Source organism: Tamandua tetradactyla, chromosome 8 (assembly GCF_023851605.1).
Source record: "Tamandua tetradactyla isolate mTamTet1 chromosome 8, mTamTet1.pri, whole genome shotgun sequence".
Classification (NCBI taxonomy): Eukaryota; Metazoa; Chordata; class Mammalia; order Pilosa; family Myrmecophagidae; genus Tamandua; species Tamandua tetradactyla.
In genome coordinates this window covers 71,312,551-71,332,667 of record NC_135334.1, presented here as the reverse complement: position 1 = coordinate 71,332,667, position 20,117 = coordinate 71,312,551, and the positions used below count along the sequence as shown (strand labels likewise).

General features: G+C 37.5%; 1 protein-coding gene and 1 non-coding gene across 3 annotated transcripts in view; one reads left to right on the top strand and one right to left on the bottom strand.

Moving 5' to 3' along the window:
* PGM2L1 (phosphoglucomutase 2 like 1) overlaps positions 1-20,117 on the bottom strand; it is an 88,109-nt gene that overhangs the window by 39,894 nt on the left and 28,098 nt on the right. For both annotated transcript variants that reach the window (XM_077113592.1, XM_077113593.1), the window contains exons 3-4: positions 4,378-4,545; positions 1,012-1,118 (exon numbers count right to left, since the gene is read on the bottom strand). In XM_077113592.1, the coding sequence (XP_076969707.1) occupies positions 1,012-1,118; positions 4,378-4,545 (275 nt within the window). The remainder of the gene's footprint in view (positions 1-1,011; positions 1,119-4,377; positions 4,546-20,117) is intronic.
* Positions 5,178-5,285, top strand: LOC143645377 (U6 spliceosomal RNA). The gene has a single exon (XR_013157094.1). It is a non-coding gene; the product is annotated as a U6 spliceosomal RNA (small nuclear RNA).

The window sequence follows — 20,117 nt, the reverse complement described above, 5'->3', positions numbered from 1 at the left end:
GGATCTTTGAAGATGTTTTTAGTTAAGGTGTGCCCAATCTGAAAGAGATTGGTCCTGAATCCAATATGGTCAAAAGTTCTTAGAAGTGAAGGAAATTGGACATGGAAAAAGAAGCAAGATGCCATAAGTCAACAGAACCCAGAAGAGAAAGGAGAAGATAGTGCCATGCATATTGCCATGTGAGAGAAAAGCCAAGTACCAAGAATCACTGGCAGCCAACCCCAGACCACCACAGTCTTCAAGGACAAGCATTGCCTTGTTGACTCTGGATTTTTCCTAGTCTCAAAAACATAAGCCAATACAGTCCCGTTATTTAAGCCAACCCATTGAATTTTATTTGTTTTAGTAGCCATGAAACGAAAACACCAATCTTTCACAAAATAAATGCTTTATATTACAATTACTCTGAATATATAGTAGCCTAATACAACCAAATCTTATAACCACTGTTATATACAAACTTCATACTCCAAATTAAACATTTAAGTAAATAGAATTTTTAAAAAGAGAACAATGAGCAAAATAATTAGTCTCTCATTCTCTTTTTCCCTCATTCATCTTCTGATGTCTCTTTTCTTAAGAAATAAAAACCATAAACGGTATAAAGAATGAAGGAAAGTGAAGAGGTTTTGATAAGCCCAAGATAAGATGGTTAATTATCCCAAGAAAAAGGTATCACTGTATTATGATTATCTATGTGTGAATATATCCTAAAACTAATCAAATAGGACTATAATGAGAATATACAAGTACATAATTATGCCTGCCTAGTGCAGTTTCCATTGTAAATGCAAACTCTTTAAATATTTAAAATTTTACTCCTTTCTATAAAACTAAAGTTTTTCTTTGAAATGTTGCTTCTTCTATTTCAGCTCTGTAAAAAAAAAAACATTAAAATGTGATCACATTTCTATTTAACAGTCCCGTTTCAGATATTCTACTATTGGATAAAACAATTTTTAAATGTTTTATTGCAACCCAACTTAATCTCTGAAGCCATTAACATCATACCTCTGGCTGCTGCAGCTGCTAGTTACTTGACCCCGGGTGTCATACCCAACAACAAAGCCTCTCTGCTTGAAGTCTGAGAAGCATCTTTCAAGGTATTTATACATCCCCTGAAGCAGAGAAACACAAAAGATTAGCTCTTCACTAATGCTTGCATTTTAAAAGACTTAAAATTTTTGATTTTTAAGTTTGCTGGACAGCTTATGGCTCCTAAGGAACTGGCTTTTTCCTTTACACCCATGCTTACTAATGTGTGAATAATATTGTTCAATCCACAAATACAATTTGACAAACCTATTTATTTCCTAGAGTTTCGGACACATTTAATATTACAGAAGTCACAATTACACCATCTGATCCAATACAATATATAACACATTAGAAAAACATGCAATATCTGAGCCAGTATGCTAAAAAAGCCTGTTATAGTTTGCTAGCTGCTGGAATGAAACACACCAGAGATGGATTGGCTTTTAATAAAGGGGATTTATTTCATTAGTTCTTTAGAGGAAAGGCAGCTAACTTTCAACTGAGGTTCTTTCTTATGTGGGAAGGCACAAGGTGATCTCTACTGGCCTTCTCTCAGGCCTCTGGGTTCCAACAACTTTCCCGGGGTGATTTCTTTCGGCATCTCTAAAGGCCTGGACTGAACTGCAAGTGCTGAGATGAGGTATGCTGAGCTGCTTGGGCTGTGCTACGTTGAGCTCTCTCATTTAAGCACCAGCCAATTAAATCAAACATCATTCATTGCAGCAGGCACACCTCCTAACTGACTGCAGATGTAATCAGCAACAAATGAATTTCACATGCCATCGGCTCATGTCCACCGCAATATAACTAGGCATCTTCACCTGGCCAAGGTGACAACTGAATCTAACTACCACAGAGCCCAAGGAAATTGTTTCTTGCCTTCATGGCTCCAGAGAATAGAGTTTTAGCCATTTTAGGCTCTGGCTAAACCATAAGACTGAAGCTAACCAAAAGATCTGACCTATTTATGCGACAAACAGATATGTATATAAATTTTTTTTTTTGCATGGGCAGGTACCAGGAACTGAACCCAGTCTCTGGCATGGCAGGCAAGAACTCTGCCTGCTGAGTCACCATGGCCCACTACGCAACAAACATTTTAAACTCAAACAACATAGTTCTTTGTGAGAATATTTCTTAATATGGCTGACCAGATTTGTAATTCCTTGGTTTTAAAATCTCATACAGTGGCTAGAGGGAAGTACGTGAAACTGTAGAGCTTTGTTCCAGTAGCCATGTTTCTTGAAGATGATTGTATAATGATATAACTTTTACAATGTGACTGTGCTATTGTAAAAACCTTGTGTCTGATGTTCCTTTTATCTAGGGTATGGAAAGATGAGTAAAAAATATGGATCAAAAATAAATAATGGGGGAACAAGGGTTTAAATAAATTGGGTAGACTGAAATACTAGTGGTCAATGAAAGAGAGGCATAAGGGGTATGGTATGTATGAATTTTTTCTTTTTTATTTCTTTTGCTGGAGAGATGAAAATGTTCAAAAAAATGATCATGGTGATGAATACACAACTATGTGATGATATTGTGAGCCACTGATTGTACACCATGCATAGAATGTTTGTATGTCAAGAATGTTTGTATGTTCGTTTGTTAAGGATTGACAATAAAAATATTTAAGAAAAAAGACCCAAAAAATCTCATAGAAAAATGAATCTCACAGACTAAAAAAATTCAGTAAAGAGTGACAAAAATGGAATGAAGTATTTAATATTGAAAACATCACAAACAATAAATGAAAACCATTTAAATATCTTTGAATAATTTGCTAAATTTAATAAATAAATGAACACTTTCATTTCTAAAAACAACACTTCATATTGTTAGACTTTTAAAATTACTTTCACAAATGCTGCCATATTTAATCCCTACAAAACCATGAAAAGTAGGAACTACAGGTATCATTTTATTCCTGTCTTTGACTCTCAAAATCTCTTTAGAAAAGAGGAGGCAGAATTAGACTGAAGCTCCATATAATGACATGCCCAAGGCTATGCATTCAACTAAAACTAAGTTATGCCAATTTACCGAAGATCTACTATATGGTAAGCAGCATACACCGTAGCACCTAATTAGAGCCCAGTGACTTCGGGTCCATTGATTTTTAAACTATAATTATTCCAGTTCCCTTCATAACTTATTCCCTGTGCGTGTGTGTGCGTGTTGGAGATGGGGTAGGGGGAGCTTAATATAGCCCAAATTATCTACTTTCACCAACATATCCATTTCAAATGGTAATACTGTTCTAAAATCCCATAAAACCTCATATTATGCTTTGCTATGAGAATCCATCTTCTTATCCTTTCAAACTCTGCAGAGGGGATTTTTGAGATTTGATCTGGCTTTTCCACATTGCAAAACGGGATCCCAACTTCTGCAAAAACTTGTACTTTTTTAGAAATTGACTTTTAAACACCCCCTCTGTTTCCTTTTATAAAGTCTAGGAATTTTCACCACTAATAAAAGCTTTTGAGGAAAGCTAATACATAAAAAAGATATAACTGAAGCATGTGTGTTTGAGGAATACATGAGATAGCATGTATCCTACCTATTTAGCCATCTTGTCGCTCTGTCTCCCCAATTCCCTGCATAACCCTTTAGCTTTAGAGATTTACTATTTGGCAATATTGATTAGAATTACGTTCATTGGGCAATTCTCTAGTCCAGAACTATTTTTAGTATGCATTAACTGCATTCTTGGCCTTAAAGGTGTTATTCTTTTATGCAACTGTCCTGTAGGTTTGAAATTATTTCAGAGTAAAAAGTATAAAGAAAAAAATTCCTTAAAATAAAAGCATAGTTTCTTGAATTAGTGAGGATGATTCACTGGAAAGAGGAGTGATTTGCTCCTAGAGTAAGCTACACAAAAATGGATAGGAATAAAATAAATTGTAACAAATTGTTTAAAATCATATTAAAGGAAAATAGTTTCCACTAAATATTCCAAATACTCTGGCTGATGTTCATCAATTTCTATATGCCAAACTAGTGGTAATCTCCTTTCTATCTAAGTTTCTTTGTATTAATCAGAAATATCAATACCCACTTCCTCATTTCAAATGCAAAGTAACATAAAGAAGCTGACATTGTCAATCAATATAAATTAATCAAAAAATTAGTCTATGACCCTGAAGATTGCAAAATGACTTCTAAAATAAGCCTTGGGCAAGAGCAAAGTTCAGAGTTTAATCTATATTTCCACTTCATAAAGTACCTTCCTGGAAATAAAGCTAAATTTTTAAGCAAGGCACCACCTAATTTACAAAGAAAAAAAAAAACAGAATGAGAAAAAGCATACATATAAGACTTTATAATATTTACCTGTGTTGATTGTATTACTGTAAGGTCATTAATATAGCAAAACCCTGCCCCCATGGCAGAACGAAGTCCTGCGGTCCCAAAAGTCATTCGACAGCAAAGACGATCTCGCAGTTCCTTATTCATCCCATTCCGTAACAGATTTTCAATTTGCTCTTTTGTTTTGGGATTCTATTTAAAAAAAAGAAACATTAAAACTTAATCATAATATTTATTTATTAAACATAACCACATACAAACACAAACATTCTTACCATATGATCATTCCATTCTTGATATATAATCAATGACTCACAATATCATCACATAGTAATCATAATACTTTAATGAAAAAATTAATCAGAATGACAAAAAGAGTCCTAATAATAAGCCCTTCTAAGGGGCCATTAAGTATTATGCATATATTATTAACTTATTAATAGCTGCCATTTACTGAGTCTCCAAAGGAGATGAGCACTATTTTTTTTTCCCATGTAAAATTCCTTTTTATTCCTATTTACCCAGAGGAAATGAAAACATGCATTTATAGTATGGGCCAGTACATGAATAACCACAGTATCTTTATAAACAATATCCCAAATTTTTTAATGTCCACCAAGAGGAAAATGGATAATCTATTTATGACAGTCATTTAAAAATGCCAAAATGAATCTATCAAGAAAATATAATGATTACAAATATATATACATGGAAAAACAGAGCACCCAAACATACAAAGGAAAAAAAAATAGAATTGAAGGGAGCAATACAGACTTCCAAAAAAGTGGATGAAAACACCAATTTCAAGTTCAAAAATGGATAGAGTACTCGCTCCTGCAGCACATATACTAAAATTGGAACAATACAGAGAAAAGATTAGCATGTCCCAGCAGAAGGATGACATGCAAACCTGTGAAGTAATCCAAAGTCTTCTTATATTTCCAAGAGACTTGCATGGTTCATGCCTTAATACCATCTCTCAAAATTTTGTATACTGTGGTACATTTGTACAGAGGCTTTTGAAAAACTTTTTTTATTGTGAAATACAACATATATGCAAAAAAGCAATAAATTTCCAAGTACATTTCAACAATTAGCTATAGAACAGATTTTAAAGTTACTTTGTACAGGTTACAGTTCCACAATTTTTGTTTTTTTCTTCTAGCAGCTCCAAGACACTGGAGACCATAAGAAATATCAATATAATGATTCAGTAGTCATATTCATCTGTTAAATCCTATCTTCTCTGTTATACTCTTCCTCTTTTTTTTTCTTTTTTGGATAAATATTCATATATACAAAAAAATAAATTTCAAAGTACACAGCAACAATTTCAGAGTTTTGTATGGGTTACAATTCCACAATTTTAGATTTTTACTTCTAGCTACTCTAAGGTACTAGAGACTAAAAGAAATATCAATATAATGATTTAGTGATCATACTCATTTGTTAAACCCTACCTTCTCTGTAGTAGAAGGTAGGGTTTAACAAATGAGTACTCTGTACTTCATCATCACCTTTCATCTTTCTCCTACTCTTTGCCCATTCTAACTTTTTTCATGTTAGAAGGAGCTGTCAATAGGGGATGGAACTAGTTGATGTTCTGGAGAGGCTGGCCTCTCTGCATTTCAGTACTTATCTGGTCCAGGAACCCATCTGGATGTTGTACGTTTCTAGAAAGTTACCCTAGTGCATGGAAACATCATAGAGTCTTATATAATGCCATAGAAGTTTGACAAGCTATGATAGGTAGTAATGTCTAACTGAAGCTTGTGTAAGAGTGACTTCCAGAGTAGCCTCTTGACTCTTTTTGAACTCTCTCAGTCACTGATATCTTCCTTGTTACACTTCTTTTCCGCCTTTTGGTCAGGATGTCATTGTTGATCCCATGGTGCCAGGGCAGTGGCTTTTTTTTTTAAGATACATTTTCAGTATGAAGTTTGTTTTGTTAACTTCTGCACTCCAGAGATTTCTATCTTGTGGAACCTTCAATACTATATCAACTATATATTTAAAAAGCACACTTGAGCAGCTAGGGAAATATTTTGAAAAATATATTCAATATTTAAAGATACAAACAATAGTGCTTTAAAAGTAATATATAAAAAGTTATTTTAAAAGTTATACTGGGGTCGGGGCGGGCCGCGGTGGCTTAGCGGGCAAAGTGCTTGCCTGCTATGCCGGAGGACCTCGGTTCGATTCCCGGCCCCAGCCCATGTAACAAAAACGGAGAAACAATAAAACAAGAAAATGTTTAAAGATGTTTCCCTTTCTTCCTTCCTTCCTTCCTTCTATCCTTCCTTCCTTCTCTCTGTCTTTCCTTTAAAAAAAAACAAAAAAAAAAAAAAACAAAAACAAAAAAAAAGTTATACTGGGGTCGGGGCAAGATGGCAGCATAGTGAGGTGTGGAATTTAGTTCATTCTCCAGAGCAGCTAGTAAATAGCCAGGAACTGTACAGAACAACTGCTAGGGAGATATCTTTGATTGGACACACAGCATACACCAGTTTGGACCAAGTGGAAGGGCTTATTGAATTGTAAGTCTCCCAAGCCATGGATACTGGTGCTTATCTGCCACAGGAAAAGCAGGCTGGTTCTCCGAAGGGAAAGGAAGCAGACTTTAGTAGCACAAGGACTTACCTCAACCAAGCTCTAATTGTGGAATGAATTAACCAAATTTTACTACTGAAAACAGGCCCTGAGCACAGATATGACTGGAATAAGCACTAAAGGAACTAGGAGTTTTTGACCCAGCAGAGAAGGGATGGGGCTAACAGAAAACAAACAAACAAACAAACAAAAAAAAAACCAGGAGGCTTTGAGAGTTAGACAGCACAAGATACTGGAAAAGAGCTGGACCCCAAGGAAAGGGGGTACATAGAGCCTGGAGATACACAGAACCACATACCAACTCAAGCTCTTGATTGGCAAACCTGAGGGGTCCAGCTCTGAAAAGGCTATTTGTTTTTTCAACTTCTAAAGAAGCTTCTTAAAGCACAGGATTTTTCAGTTGGACAGCACAAACACTGAAAAGGGCTGGACCTTCAAGAAAAGGGGGGCACACAGAGCCTGCAGATACATAGTGCCACATACAAACTCAAGTTCTTGATCGACAAACCTGAGGAGCAAGGGTCTGGGTATGAAAAGGATTTTACGCTTTTATTTTTACTTCTTAACAGCTCATTAGATAGAACTCCAAGTACTGTCAGGCTCCAGCACTGCCACAGGCAAGGGTAGAGACAAGGGTAGAACTAAGGCTTGTCTGAGAAACAAAGTAACTAGTCAGGTGAAAGGGGTTTATTCCCTAAAGGGCATCACTTCCCAAGAAAATGGGAAGCAGGGGCCCAGTTCAGGTGGAAACCCTCCTTCAGGGAATTCAGGCTCCTGAGACTGGAAAACAGAAGCAAAATAAACCCTTCTACTACCGCAGCTTCTGTCTCAACCATGCCCCTGGTATGGAGAGTCTGCTGCAATTAAACATACTACATCACTTTAAGCTGGTGGGAAGCTGGGAGCAGACTAGTACCCCACACTGGACAGAATAGGAAAAGCACAGGGTCTAGAGACTTCATAGGAAAGTCTGACAACCTGCTGGGTCTCAACTCAGGGAAAACTGATGCTGGCTACTATCTCCTCTTGAGACATAGGACTGTTGGGTCTGGGAAAATGTGAATGGGGTCTATATTATCTGAGGAGACCCTCCTAAAAAAAGGCTCCATGTAGACAGGGCAAGAAACAGAAAAACAAAAACTGAAAAATTCTGATCAGTTAAACAGAACCTATGCTAGAGGTCTAGGATAAGGTGAACTGAAAGACAAAGAACAGATAGAGAACAAAGACATCCAGCAAGAAAACCCTAGGTAAAAGAGTGAAAATAATCTCCAGAATAAACTAATAAGGACATCAAATGCCTAGACACCAGCAAAAAATAAGAAGTCATACTAGGAAAACAGAAGATATGGCCTAGTCAAAGGAAAAAACGAACACTTGAAAGGAGACAACTAATTCAGGATGATCGAATAGACATGCAAAATCTCATAAAATATCAAATCAATGAGTTAAGGGAAGATATAAAGAAGACTTTGGGCAAATAAAAAGAACTCAAAAGTTTGAAAAAACTCTTCTTTATGCTCTTCTAGTGTTTTCCTGTTATCCTTTATGTTTTTAGCCAACCCACTGAAATTATTTAGGAGGTTTGTAAGAGTATCTTCAATCTGGTCATTTGGCTTGGTAATATCTTCGTGTATCTTTATATAAGTGATATTTTGTTAATTCCAAGGCATTTGATTATCTTGATCAGGTTCTTTTGAAAGTTGATTTTCCTTGCTTGTACAGGATTTTGTAGTTGCTTGAGTTTGTTTTGAAGGTCTCCTTCAGCATTTAGTTTGTCAGTAAGTCCCAGTCAAACCAAAGCCAGGGCCTCATGCAGGAGGTACAACTACTAGAAGATCTGTTAAAGGCTGGGCAGAAAGGCAGTTTGTCAGAGTGCACTTTCTCTGTCTTCCTAGCAGATGGCATTCTTGGGCCACCTCTTCCACTCAGGCCTAACTTTCCCTGACAGTGGCAGCTGGTTGGGCAGGATCTAGACCAAGTGAAAATTCAGTCAAGGCCTCACGTCTCTGTGTGTGCTGAAAGCCTCCAACCCCGGGAGTGGAGGTGGGCACTATGGACCTCAGCAGCAAGTATGCTTCTGAGCACAATGGGTCTCGTGATTCCCAGAATCATGTGTGGAATTACCTTGGGTTGTAGACTGAGTGTTTCAACTTCCCCTGTCCATAGCCAGCCCAGCAGTGCCTGACACTGCAGTGCAGCCCACTCCTTCATCCCCACCTCTCTATCCATGCACACTGTGCATGTTGGAAGTGCTCCAGATCTTCATGAAGAAAAGGACAGAGAGGGAGCAGGACCCAGAGTGTCTCTTTTGTTGTCCAATTGTCAGATTGGCTCTGCTCTGTGTTCCCACCCCCCTCCTCTGGAGGGGAGAGCCCCTCAGTCTCCTCTAAAACCAGGTGCCCACAGCACCCTGCTTCAGGGATGGGGGGTAGGCACTGTGCACTGCAGTAAGGTGTCCATGTGTGGGTAAACCAAGTCTGCTGGCTCTCAGTTCCCATGCGGGAGCTCTCAGCTGTGGATAGAGAGAGAGGATCTCCTCAGCTGGCTGCAGAGGTGGAATTGTGGGATCATGCCACTCCTTCAGCACCCAGCTCTGGCTAAGCATGGCAGCCTAGGCCAGATGTGGTCATGAATGAGAAAGACTTACAGCCAAGAAGTCTTTTACTGCCAAGTTGTCTTACAAGATTGAGGGTGAGATTAAAATCTTCACTGATAAACCATGGCTGCAAGAATTTGCCAACAAAAAACCTTCCCTATGAGAAATATTAAAGTGCGCTCTGCTGACGGTAAAAAGACTAGAGAGAGGTCTGGAGGAGAGTACAGGATTGAAGAGTATTAGTAAGGGTAACAAAGGACAAAAGGGAAAAGGATATATAGCTGTGATAAGAACTATAGGATAAGACACTAGACCCGAGACTTGCTTTTACAGTAATAATTTTGAATGTTAATGGACTAAACTCACTAATTAAAAATACATTGAAAGAACAGATTAAATAATATGGTCTATCTACATGCTACTCACAAGAGATTTACCTTAGACCCAAAGATACAAACAGATTGAAAGTGTAAGGATAAAAACAGATGTTCTATGTAAGCTGTAACCAAAAGAAAGCATTAGTAGCTATAGTAATGTCAGATAAAATAGATTTTAAATGTTATAATATCTTAAGAGATAAGAGTATCATATGTCATTTGTAAAAAATGTGTATCTTTATATTTTCTTGAAATCAAAAACTTTGAAAATGCTCAGTAACATAGGTCATTACTATTGTAAAGTTGATGTTGTTTCTAATAACTGTCTACTTGATATTTTGAGAATGTATATAGCTGCGACAGCTAATCAAATGGTGTTTAACCTAGGGTTTAATACTTAGAATTTAAGAAACACTGATATCTGTATCTGTAGGTTTCTTCCTTGTTCACCTTAATTTTAAATTGGTTTATGTAACCTACTGTACAACATAGGCTTTACAATGATTATGTTTTGTTTGGCATGCCAAAAAATAAAGTGTACAATATAGAGGGGAAAAAAAAAACGATCACTAAGGAAGCAGGCATCTTAAACAACACTATAAACCAACCAGACCCAGCAGAACATACAATCCTTTCAAGTACAAATAGAACTTTTCCCAGACTAGACCACACATATCCCAAAAACATACATAAAAATATTAAAACCATAAATATCTTCTTGGACCAAAATAGAATAAAATTAGAAATCAGCAGCAGAAGGGCAAGTAGAAAATTCACAAATATTTGGAAATTAAACAACACACTCCCAAACAACTAATGGTCAACAGAACAAATCACAAGGAAATTTAGAAAATGCAATGAGACAAAAAGAACAACAAATCAACACTGATAGAATGCAATGAAACCCTGTCCGTCCATAGAGAAATCCATATGTATAAACACCTACATCAAAAAAGAACAACCATCTCAAATTAATAACTCAATTTTACACCTGAAGGGACTAGAAAACGAAGAGCAAACTAAATTGTACACCAACATATTAGATATCTTAGACAAATTCTTAGAAACACACCAAGCCTTCTTTATAATATCTACTTTTAAAAACATACCGGTCTGAAAAAAAAATTGTACTGGGTATTTACCAGCAGGTATTTTAGGTAATAATGTTTTATTTATTTCTAAATTTTTTTATTAATTTAAAAAAATTACAGAAAGAAACACAAACATTCCCAATATGTGATCATTCCATTCTACATATATAATCAGTAATTCACAATATCATCACATAGCTGCAGATGCATCATCCTGATAATTTCTTAGAACATTTGCATCAATTAAGAAAAAGAAACAAAAAGACAACAGAAAAAATAAAACAAAAACAGGAAAAAAAAAACCATGCACACCATACCCCTTACTCCTCCCTTTCATTGATCACTAGCATTTCAAACTAAATTTATTTTAACATTTGTTCCCCCTATTTATTTTTATTCCATATGTTCTACTCATCTGTTGACAAGGTAGATAAAAGCATAAGACACGAGGTTTTCACAATCACACAGTCACACTGTGAAAGCTACACCATTATACAATCATCATCAAGAAACATGGCTACTGGAACACAGCTCTACATTTTCAGGCAGTTCCCTCCAGCCTCTCCATTTCCTCTTAGATAACAAGGCAATATCTACTTAATGCATCAGAATAACCTCCAGGATAACCTCTTGACTCTGTTTGGAATCTCTCCGCCATTGACACTTTGTCTCATTTCACTCTTCCCCCCTTCGGCCGAGAGGATTTTCTCAATCCCTTGATGCTGGGTCTCAGCTCATTCTAGGATTTCTGTTCCACATTGTCAATGTCCACACCCCTGGGAATCAGGTCCCATGTAGACAGGGGGAGAGTGGTGAGTTTGCTTGTTGTGTTGGCTGGAGAGAGAGGCCACATCTGAGCAACAAAAGAGGTTCTCTTGGGGGTGACTCTTGGGCCTAATTTTAAGTAGGCTTGACCTATCCTTTGTGGGGTTAAGTTTCATATGAACAAACCCCAAGACTGGGAGCTCAGCTTACAGCTTTGGTTGTCCACACTGCTTGTGAGAATATCAAGAATTCAACTTGGGGAGGTTGAATTTTCCCCCATTCTCACCATTCCCCAAAGTGGACTTTGGAAACACTTTCCCACTCACTGTCAAATCACTCGAGGATTCACTAGGGCATCACTCTGGACAAACCAACAAAATCTCATGTCTTACCCAAGGTTCCATGTACTTATATTGTTCAATCAAGCTATCTACATAAGTTATATTAGGAAATGCACTAGTCAAAATACAAATTTTGTACCAAATAAACATTTTTTGCTTTAGTCTTACACATAAGTTAAAATTAAAAAATATTAATTACCATCTATTTTCAGCACCCTGCAGTAATTCCTTTGTTCTTCCTCATGCAAAACATTTTTTAAATTTGTACATTTAGTCACTGTCATTATACACTCTAGGCAATCCTAGATTATACCATCTCAATCTTTGTCGTCTATCTTTCTTTCTGATTTCATTTGTGCCCCCAGCCCTCCTCCCTCTATCATTCTCACATTCAGATTCATTCACTGTTTTAATATAATTGTATTACAGTTAGGTAGCATTGTGCTGTCCATTTCTGAGTTTTTACATTCAGTCCTGTTGCATAATCTATATCCCTTCAGCTCCAATTACCCAATATCTTACCCTATTTCTATCTCCTGATGGTCTCTGTTACCAATGAAATTCTCCAAGTTTATTCACTAATGTCAGTTCATATCAGTGAGACCATACAGTATTTGTCCTTTTGTTTCTGGCTTATCTCACTCAGCATAATGTCCTTAAGGTCCATCCATGTTGTTACATACTTCATAACTGTATTGTGTCTTACAGCTGCATAATATTCCATTGTATTTATATACCACAGTTTGTTTAGCCACCCGTCTGTTGATTAACATTTTGGCTGTTTCCATCTCTTGGTAACTGTAAATAATGCTGCTGTAAACATTGATGTGCAAATGTCCATTTGTGTTCTTGCCCTCATGTCCTTTGAGTAGAGACAGCGTATAGGTGGGTCCTGTTCCCTAATCCACTCTGCCAGTCCATGTCCCCCGATTGGGAAGCTTAATCCATCAACATCAGTGTTCTTACTGCCCGGGCTTTTTGCCTTTTGGCTTTTATACGTCCTTCTAATTTTCATTCTTTTTACCTTTACTCATGGTCTTCCTTTCTACACTCTTCTCCACACCTCTCTCTTCTGCCTTCGTATCTGTCTCTAGTGCTCCCTTTAGTATTTCTTGCAGAGCTGGTCTCTTGGTCATGAATTCTCTCAGTGATTTTTTTGTCTGAAAATGTTTTAATTTCTCCCTCATTTTTGAAGGACAATTTTTGCTGGATATAGAATTCTTGGTTGGCAGTTTTTCTGTTTCAATAATTTAAATATATCATCCCACTGTCTTCTTGCCTCCATGGTTTCTGTTGAGAAATCTACGCATAGTCTTATTGGGCTTCCCTTGTATGTGATGGATTGCTTTTCTCTTGCTGCTTTCAAGATTCTCTTTCTCTTTGACCTCTGACATTCTGATTAGTAAATGTCTTGGAGTACATCTATTTGGATCTATTCTCTTTGGGGTACGCTGCACTTCTTGGATCTGAAATTTTAAGTCCTTCATAAGAGTTCAGAAATTATCAGTGATAATTTCCTCCATTAGTTTTTCTCCTCTTTTTCCCTTCTCTTCTCCTTCTGGGACACCCACAACATGTATATTCATGTACTTCATATTGTCCTTCAATTCCCTGAGTTCCTGCTCAGGGAAAAAAATATTTTTTTCCCTACATTTTCTTTTTCTTGCTGGATTTCAGATTTTCCATCCTCCAGTTCAGAAATCCTATGTTCTGTCTCTCGAAATCTACCATTGTAGGTTTCCATTGTTTTTCTCATCTCTTCTACCATGCCTTTCATTCCCATAAGTTCGGTGATTTGTTTTTTCAGACTTTCAATTTCTTCTTTTTGTTCATTCCTTGCCTTCTTTATATCCTCCCTCAAATCACTGATTTTGTTTTTGATGAGGTTTTCCATGTCTGTTTGTATATTCTGAATTAAATGTTTCAGCTCCTGTATTTCATTTGAATTGTTGGTTTGTTTCTTTGACTGGGCCATATCTTCAATTTTCCTAGTGTGATTTGTTATTTTTTGCTAGTATCTAGGCATTTAATTACCTTAATCAGTTTATTCTGGAGATTGCTTTCACTTCTTTTACCTAGGGTTTTCTTGCTGGACGAATTTGTTGTCTATTTGTTTTCTGACATTCAGTTCAGCTTTTTCTGGACCTCTAGCTTAGGTTTTGTTTAACATAGGAGAATTTTTCAGTTCTTGTTTTCTTGTTTCTTGCCCTGCTTGTATGGTGTCTTTTTGCCCCCACCCTGAGGAGGGTCTACATAGGTATTACAGACCCCAGCTGGATTTTCCCAGACCAAACTGGCCTCTTATGAGGAGGAAAGATTCACCTGCGTCGGTTTTCCCCGAGGGTGAGACCCAGCAGGTTGACAGACTTTCCTATGAAGTCTCTGGGCTCTGTTTTTCTTATCCTGCCCAGTGTGTGGTGCTTGTCTGACTGCAGGTCCCACCCACATAAGGTGATGCGGTACCTTTAACTTTGGCTGGGGGTGTGGTGGAGACAGAGGAGAGGTTGTAGGCTGGTTTTAATGGCTTCAAATTACCAAGCCCTGGTGTCTGAATTCCTTGATGGAGGGATTTCACCTGAGTTGAGCTTCACCACTCCCATGGGGGTGGCACAGGTTCCAGACAAGTCCTCAAAACGAGCTTGTTTCTGCCTATGCCTGGGGCAGTTGCAGCCTGAGGAGCCCTGCTGCTATATCCAAAGGCAGCCAAGCCTTTGTAGAAACACAGCCACAAAAACCTCTGTTTCCTTCTCTTTTTTTTCCTTTTTCTGTCAGCCCTGCCCCCTTGGCGCAAGGGCAGAAATTAGTGACCTCTGCTTTGACCAGGTTCACCCTAGCTGGGGGACTATTTTTAGTAGTCAGAATTTGTTAATTAATTCCACAATTGGTGTTTGGTTGGGCTCAGCCCCTGCTGCTGGTAAAGTCTCTTTCCTTTCCCCTTTGGGAAGCAGCTGTGGGGGAGGGGCACTGGCCGCCACGGCTTGGGGATCTCATGGTTCTGGGAGGGCTCGCAGCTGATCCAGCTGGTCCAGACTGGGGTACGCTGTGTGTTCGGTCACTGACGTGGCCCCAGGAGCTGTTCTGTATTGTTTCTGGTTATTTACTAGTTGTTCTGGAGGACGAACTAAAATGCGCACATTGCTAAGCCGCCATCTTGGCCTGGAAGTCCATTTTATATATTTTTTAAAGAAGTTTTTTGTTTTGTTATTATTATTTTTTTTATATGTGCATGGTCCGGGAATCCAACCCACGTCTCCTGAAGGGAAGGCGGGCATTCTAACCACTGAACCACGCGTGCACCCTATTTTTAAGGCAGTTTTATAGAGATATACTCACATACCATAAATCCATCCAAAGTGTATAATCAATGGCTTTTAGTATAATCACAGAATTGGACATTAATCACAATAAATTTTAGAACATTTCACTACTCAAAAAAAAAAATCCCACACCTCAGACTACTTACAGTCACTTCTCAATCCCTCCATCCCTCCCAGCCCTACATAACCACTAATCTGATCTAGTCTCTATAAATTTATTCATTTTTTCATTTTCTATAAATGGAATCATATAACACATAGTACTTTGTGTCTGGTTTCTTTCACTTAGCATAATTTTTTTAATTAGTGTTATTTTTTAATTAGAGAGGTTGTAGGCTTATAAAAGAGTCATATAAAAAATACAACACACCCCCAAAGTAATGCACTGACACTCTGCATTAGTGGGGTACCTTTGTTACAATTGCTGAAGGAATATTAAAACATTACAATTAACTCTAGTCCATACTTTACATTAGGTGTATTTTTTACCATACACTACCTTATTATAACACCTTGTAAAAGTGTTGTCCATTTGTTATAATTCATGCAAGAACATTCTTATATTTGTACTATTAACTACAGTTCACCATCCACAACAGGGTTCACTATGTTATTCAGTACCATGTTTAATTTTCTTACTTTCCTTCTAGTAACATGAAAGGCCCAAAACTTCCCCATTCAACCACTTTCACCAACATAATTCAGTGCTATAATTACACTTACAATACTCTTCTACCATAACCACTATCCATGTCCAAGCATTACAATCAACCTACATAGGAATTCTGCACAAATTAAGCTTTAGCTCCTCTTTCTCTACTCCGTTCTATTCCTTGATAACCTATAGTCTAGATTCTGACTCAATGAGTTTATGATAATTAGTTCATATTAGTGAGGTCATACTATATATGTCCTTTTGTAATCTGACTTATTTCACTCAACAGACTGTCCTTAAGGTTCAGCCATGTTGTCTATATATACCACATTTCGTTTACCTATTCATTAGATGATGGAAACTTGGGTTGCTTCCATCTTTAAGCAATTGTGAATAATGCCGCTGTGAATGTCAGTGTACAAATGTCTGTTCAAGTTCCTTTTAGTTCTCCTGAGTAGTAGTGGGATTTCTGGATCATATGGTAATTCTATCCTTAGCGTCCTGAGGAATCGCCAAATTGTCTTCCACAGCAGCTACACCATTTTACATTCCACTAGAAATGAATGAGTGTTTCTATTTCTCTACATTCTCTCCAACACTTGAAGTTTTCTGTTTTTGTTTTTGTATAGCGGCCATTTTAGAGGGTGTGAAATTATATCTCATAGTGCTTTTTTTTTTTTTTTTTTTTTTTAAAGGAAAGACAGAGAGAAGGAAGGAAGGATAGAAGGAAGGAAGGAAGGAAGAAAGGGAAACATTTCCAAACATTTTCTTGCTTTATTGTATTTTGTTTTTCCGTTTTTGTTACATGGGCTGGGGCCGGGAATCGAACCGAGGTCCTCCGGCATAGCAGGCAAGCACTTTGCCCGCTGAGCCACCGCGGCCCACCCCTCATAGTGCTTTTGATTTGCATTCTCCTAAAAGCTAGCAAGGTGAGTATCTTTTCGTGTGCTTTTTAGCCATTTTTATTTCCTTTTTGGAAAAGTATCTACTCAAGCCTTTTGCCCATTTTTTCAATTGTTTGGTTTGTCTTTTTATTATTGAGTTGTAGGATTTCTTTATATATTCTGGAAATTGAACTCTTATAGGATATGTGGTTTCCAAACATTTTCTCCTTATACTGAGTATGCTGAATTTCACATTCTTGACAAAGTTCTTTGAAGCACAAGGTTTTTATTTTTGAGGAGGTCTCATTTATCTATTTCTGTTTTGGTTGCTTGTGCTTTGGGTGTGAAATCTAAGATACCACTGCCTACCATAAGACCTTTTTTTAAAAAAATATTTTTATTGATAAAACAACATACAAACATACATTCTTAATGCATAAATGTTCCACAGATGGTGTACAATCAATGGCTCACAATATCATCATACCATTGTGCATTCATCACCATGATCATTTTTTTAACATAAGCATCACTCCAGAAAAAGAAATTAAAAGGAAAAAAGAAAAAGCTCATAAATACTATACCTGTCACCCCTCCCTCATATTGACCACTAGCATTTCCATCTACCCAATTTATTTTAATTTTTGTTCCCCCCATTGTTTATTTTTTACTCATCTGTCCATACCCTAGATAAAAGGAGATTCAGACATAAGGTTTTTACAATCACATAGTCACATTTTAAAAGCTATTTCATTATACAATCATCTTTCAGAAACTAGGCTACTGGAACACAGCTCTACAGGTTCAGGTGCTTCCCTCCAGCCACTCCAATACATCATAAACTAAAAAGGGGATGTTTATACAATGCGTAAGAATAACCCCCAGGAAAACCTCTCAACTCTATTTGAAATCTCTCAGCCACTGACACTATTTTTTCTCATTTCTCTCTTTCCCCTTTTGATCAAGAAGGCTTTCTCAATCCCTTGATGCCAGCTCCTGTCTCATCCCAGGATTTCTGTGCCACATTGCAAGTGAGATTTAAATCCCTAGGAGTCATGTCCCACATAGAAGGGGAGGGCAGTGAGATCACTTGCCATGTCAGCTTAGAGAAAGGCCACATCTGAGCAATAAAAGAGGTTCTATAGGGGTGACACTTGGGCCTAATTTAAGTAGGCTCAGCCTATCCTTTGCAGGAATAAGTTTCATACTACCATAAGATCTTGAAGATGATTCCCTACATTTTTTCCCAGGAGTTTTATGGTTCTCACTTACATTTAGGTCGTTGATCCCTTTTGAGTTAATTTTTCTTCATATGCTATGAGATAGGGGTCCTTTTCCATTTTTTGCATTTGGATATGCAGTTCTCCCAGCACCATTTGTTGAAGAGATTATTCTGTCCTAGTTAAATGGATTTGGTAGCCTTGACATACATCAATTGGCCATAAACAAGAGGGTCTATTTCTGAACTCTCATTTCTATTCCATTGGTCAATATATTTCTGTTCATAGCAGTACCATGCTGTTTTGACCACTGTGGTTTGTAATATGCTTTAAAGTCAGGAAGTTTGAGTCTTCTTTGTTCTTCTTTTTCAAGATGTTTTGGCTTTTCACGGCCCTTTACCCTTCCAATTAACTTGATTACTGGCTTTTCCATTTCTGCAAAATAGACTGTTGGAATTTTTATTGGGATTGTATTGAATCTATAAATAAATTTGGACAGAACTGACAACTTAATGCTATTTAGTTTTCCAATCCATGAACACAGAATGCCTTTCCATTTATTTAGGCTTCTTTGACTTTCTTAAGTAATATTTTGTGGGTTTCTATGTACAAGTCCTTTACATTCTTTTAAAACTTATTTTTAGATATTTGATTATTTTAGTTACTATTATAAATTAAATGTTTTTTCTTGATTTCCTCCTCAGATAGCTCATTACTTGTATAGAAACACCACCGATTTTTGCATTGTGATCTTATACCTCACCACCTAGCTGAACTCGTTTATTAGCTCTAGTAGCTTTGTTGTTGATTTTTGGGGGGATTTTCTACATATAGGATCATGTCATCTGCAAATAGTGAAAGTTTTACTTCTTTTCTTCTGTGCTAGTTTGAATCCTATGTTCCTTAAATCTATGCCTGTGGGTGCAGACCTATTGTGGGTGAACCTACTGATAAAACTATTTCCATGGAAAACTGACCCGGTCCATTTAAGGTGGGGGTTCTTAATCCTTTACTGAGTCCTTTAAGAGAGCTCACAGAGATGGAGTTGAGAAAGAAAACATCCTAGGAGAAGTAAGGAGGGCCCACAGAAACCGAGAGAGCCATTTTGAAACCAGAGCCCTGGAGAGAAGGGCCAGCAAATGTTACCATCTACCTTCCCATGTGACAGAGGAGCCCCAGATGCCCATAGCCTTTCCTCAAAAGAAGGTATCTTCCTCTTAATGCCTTAATTGGGACATTTTCATGACCTGTGAACTGTAAATCTATAACCTAATAAATCTCCTTTGAAAAAGCCAACCCAGGGCCAAGTGGAGCTAGGAAGTCAAGCAGTTGTGTGATCATGTCTGGGAGACTGGTAGAGCTTGCAGCATGGCTGACCAACTGTGCTAGTTTGAATCTATGGTGGACCCCAGAAAAGCCATGTCCTTTAATCCCCATTCAATATGGCTGGGTGGGAGCATTGTGATTGTTCCCATGGAGATGTGACACACCCAATTGTGGGTGGTAACTTTTGATTAGATGATTTCCATGGAGGTGTGTCTCCACCTAGTGAAGGTGGAGATGCTTACTGGAATCCTTTAAAAGAGGAAACATTTTGGAGAGAATCCCTTTTGATAGAGCCACAAGAAAGCCAGCAGACACCGCCATGTTCGCCATGTGCCCTTCCAGCTGAGAGAGAAACATTGAATGTCATCGACCTTGTTGAACCAAGGTATCTTTCCTTGGATGCCTTAAATTGGACCTTTCTATAGACTTGTTTTAATTGGGACATTTTCTCAGCCTTTGAACTGTAAACTAGCAACCTGTTAAAAGCCTCCTTTTTAATTTCTCCTTTTAAAAGCCATTTTTGTTTCTGGTATATTGCATTCCAGTAGCTAGCAAACTAGAACATCAGCTGACTGAAGA